Source organism: Carex rostrata, chromosome 27, assembly GCF_964058835.1.
Source record: "Carex rostrata chromosome 27, lpCarRost1.2, whole genome shotgun sequence".
NCBI classification, from domain to species: domain Eukaryota; kingdom Viridiplantae; phylum Streptophyta; class Magnoliopsida; order Poales; family Cyperaceae; genus Carex; species Carex rostrata.
The window spans coordinates 3,796,332-3,799,798 of record NC_135944.1 but is presented as its reverse complement, the minus strand read 5'-3'; the positions used below and the strand labels follow the sequence as shown (position 1 = coordinate 3,799,798).

Below are 3,467 nucleotides of genomic sequence, written 5' to 3'. Positions count from 1 at the left end.
TCGAGTAGCTCAAACCCGATTGGATCTAGTCCAATCAGTAGTGAGAGAGAGATGGCCACCCAAGGAGGAGGCACATCGGAGGAGCTCGGCTCATCGGGGACCAGCACCTAGGCTAATGGTGCTTCACAATAGTGCTTCTCAATGCAACAAATTGAACAAGTCAATCATTCTAGGATCAATATCAAAAAGCAAAAAACAAGTTTAAGACACTAATTTTATCAAATCGCACCAATCATATATTGCAGAATAATTTTAATTCTACAGAAATATATTGTCGAATTAAAGCGAATGCTGGTGAACATATCTAATGATGACCCCAAAGGTGGATACTATAGATAGACTACTGTTGTGTTTTTTCATTATATATCCATCATTTTCTTGCCCCGATGATGGACATAAACATAACCCTTTGTACTGCCAACTTTGGCCCTTAGATCCAAAAGTTATGAGCCGAATAAACCTGAGAGCAACCTACCCCCAGTTGGAAGAAATTACTGTTTCACAATTTCTATAATCTATACTGCTATCTTTGACCCCAAATGAAGGATCTCTCATTCGCTGGTGCTAATACAGTCAGGGCTTCTTATCTCAAACCTACAACTGCATTTGAAGATAAGCTTGAATTTCTCTTTTGTAACCGGCCAGAGTGGTGGGTATATGCCATTCTTTGGCGTTTATCCCAAAATGATGAAGCCCATCTCTTATCCTTTGGCAATGGCCATTTTCGTGGAAAGCAGAAACTTGACCAGAAAACAACAATGAACAACCCTTTAGCCTTTCTAATCACTGACGACGTCACCAGTGCTAGTACGATGACTAATACAGGTATAGACATCAGTGACGAAGGGGAGGGATTCTATATTGTGTCACTGACATACTCATTTAGTACAAGTGAGGCAAGGGTGTCACCAGTGCGAGCGTATTTGTCACAGATGCCAATCTGGTTAGCTGGAGCTGATGCACTTGTCGGGACTAGTGGGTGCGAGAGGTCGCGTGAGGCACAGATACATGGGATTAATACAATAGTGTGGGTCCCTGTATCAGAAGGGGTTCTTGAGCTTGGATCTTGGGACTGGATCTCGCAAGATAGGGTTCTTATTCAGCAGGTATCATTTTCTTACAAGTCAGGAAAATTTTGAAGGAAATTGTTTAAATTTAATTTGTCATATCGTTGTTTCTGAACTATCCAATCAGATACATCACTGTTGTATTTTCTTTTTCTTTTCCTGGGAATGATTGTTTCTTAATTTATTCTTTGTAACTAATTAAATTGACATTTCCATGTACAGCGTCAATAAGAAAATAGTCAATAACAAGAAAATTACAAAAGAATTTTCCAAAGTGAAGATAAAAGGATCCACAACTTGATATAGAGACCATGGTGATCTTATCACTGATTCTTTTTGCTTCTCTTTTTTTCTTTTTTCTTTTTCTGTTTCTTTATTTTGAAATATGATCTTCTCTCTTTCTTTTTATAGTTTCCTTATGTTTGTTCTATTGCATCTGTCTTTTTGTGATGCTAATATATTGCTTAAGATGTTATTTCTTACTAATTGTAGGGTAGAGCTAGGGTGCTCTTAAGCTCACCAAAGTTTTGGTGAGCTTAACTCTAAAACTCATCAAATCAATTTCAAATGACGAATCCGAACCGTTGAAACCCGCCTACCTTACGTGTGATGCATCTACATGTGAAATTTTTAAATATTCGAATTAATTTAGTATAAAGTCAAGCTGTCAAAATTAGAAGGTTAATAAATTAATTTTAGTGCATTCATTTTTTAATGTTTTTTGACCGCTTGACTTTATACTAAATTAATTCGAATGTTTAAAAATTTCACATGTGGATGCATCACACGTAAGGTAGGCGGATTTCAATGGTTCGGATTCGTCATTTGAAATTAATTTGATGAATTTTAGAGCACCCTAGTTCTACTCCTAGTTCTACTCCTAATTTTAGAGTTAAGCTCACCAAAACTTTGGTGAGCTTAAGAGCTGCACCCTAGTTCTACTCCTAATTGTGCAGAATTAATGGAAATCTGTACTTTGTTCAAACTTATTTCAAATAATATACTAACAAAATTTGCTCTAATATATATTGATATTTTCAGAAATATTACTTATTATAATATTTTGACAATATAATTTACAAATCATATTAAACCATTTCGATACAAACACTTTTAGGCCGTCTGTGCCTGGCAATACTCCTGATCCGGAATGTTCAAACACCTATATATGTATGCTTGACATTATCAAATAAAACCACAAATTATAGGTGTTTCTTTAATATTTGACATCACTCATGTTTCAATACGTCTCACAAAATAGTGACAATATATCCAGGCAGTTGCTATCTTAAACAACGGTACCGGACCAACCCATGGCACTGGGTTCAGTAATGGCCCGGTTCTATTATCATATTTAGACTCGGAGCATTCATTGTCTGAAGAACCAAATCTATTATTAGAGCAGCCCAAGACTAAAGAATATGGAAGAAAGTCTCATATTACGCAGCACCCACCCATTAGCCACGTCGAGGCAGAAAGGCAGCGTCGAGAGAAACTCAACCACCGGTTTTTTAAGCTCCGCTCAGTTGTACCAAACGTGTCCCGAATGGACAAGGCATCTGTTCTAGCTGATGCTGTGGAATACATACATGAGTTACGTGCTCGTATTGATGCATTAGAGGCTGAGGCAAAACGTGACAAAAGCGAGGCTGTGGTAGATTCTGCTGTTATTCCTCCTTTTATGGGGACAAGATGCACTAGTGCTATCTCATCACCTGTGCATTTTGAGGCGGAAGTGCGCGTGTTTGGGACCGAGGCACTGATTCGGGTGCAGTCTGATGGAGGGAGCAGGACCCATGCACCTGCAAGGTTGATGGGTGTATTGAGCGACATGAGGATGCCGGTGCACAATGCATGTATGACTACCATAAAAGATGTGATGGTGCAAGATGTAGTGGTGAGTTTGCCATTTGGTGAGATACAAAGAGAAGAAAGCATTCGATCAACACTGCTGGCAAAACTAGGAAATAGTATTATTGAGCAGAATTATTATAGTATTTGAAAACTTAAAATCAAATTCTCGATTGTATGTCTGCAAGATAAAGAGGTTGTGTTGTTTGATAAATGGTGAATTACTTTTACCATAAATGTCTGTAAATAATGTTGGTCGGCATTGTTAATTCCTGTTTGTTTTGTAGCTATATCCAGATGAAGAATTTCTCAAAATACATCTTTTTCTATTTTGAAAAAGTCTTTCAAAACAGTTTTGTCAGATTTTTTATACCATATTGAAACACTATTTTGAATTATTCTAAAAAAAATAGTATGTTTGTTTTCAAAAAATGTAAAATTTGGTCTCCAGGCACATTTTAATATGGAGAACATGTTGAGCTCTTCAGATTAACTATTTGGACCTCGAAAACATTAAAATAACTTATAAGCTTGTGCCATCATATGCTT

General features: G+C 37.0%; 1 protein-coding gene across 1 annotated transcript; it reads left to right on the top strand.

Annotated features, from left to right (window-relative positions):
- Positions 1-539: 539 nt before the first annotated feature.
- Positions 540-3,069, top strand: LOC144544979 (transcription factor bHLH14-like). The gene is made up of 2 exons (XM_078293538.1): positions 540-1,106; positions 2,344-3,069. The coding sequence occupies exons 1-2, from the start codon at positions 540-542 to the stop codon at positions 3,067-3,069; spliced, it is 1,293 nt and encodes a 430-aa protein (XP_078149664.1).
- The last annotated feature ends 398 nt before the right edge of the window (positions 3,070-3,467 follow it).

Bases quoted from the DNA above. Each gene is read 5' to 3' on its own strand.
- LOC144544979 (XM_078293538.1), top strand. From the start codon at position 540: ATGAAGGATCTCTCATTCGCTGGTGCTAATACAGTCAGGGCTTCTTAT. The intron at 1,107-2,343 runs GTATCATTTTCT...CAATATATCCAG, and splicing joins ATAGGGTTCTTATTCAGCAG to GCAGTTGCTATCTTAAACAA.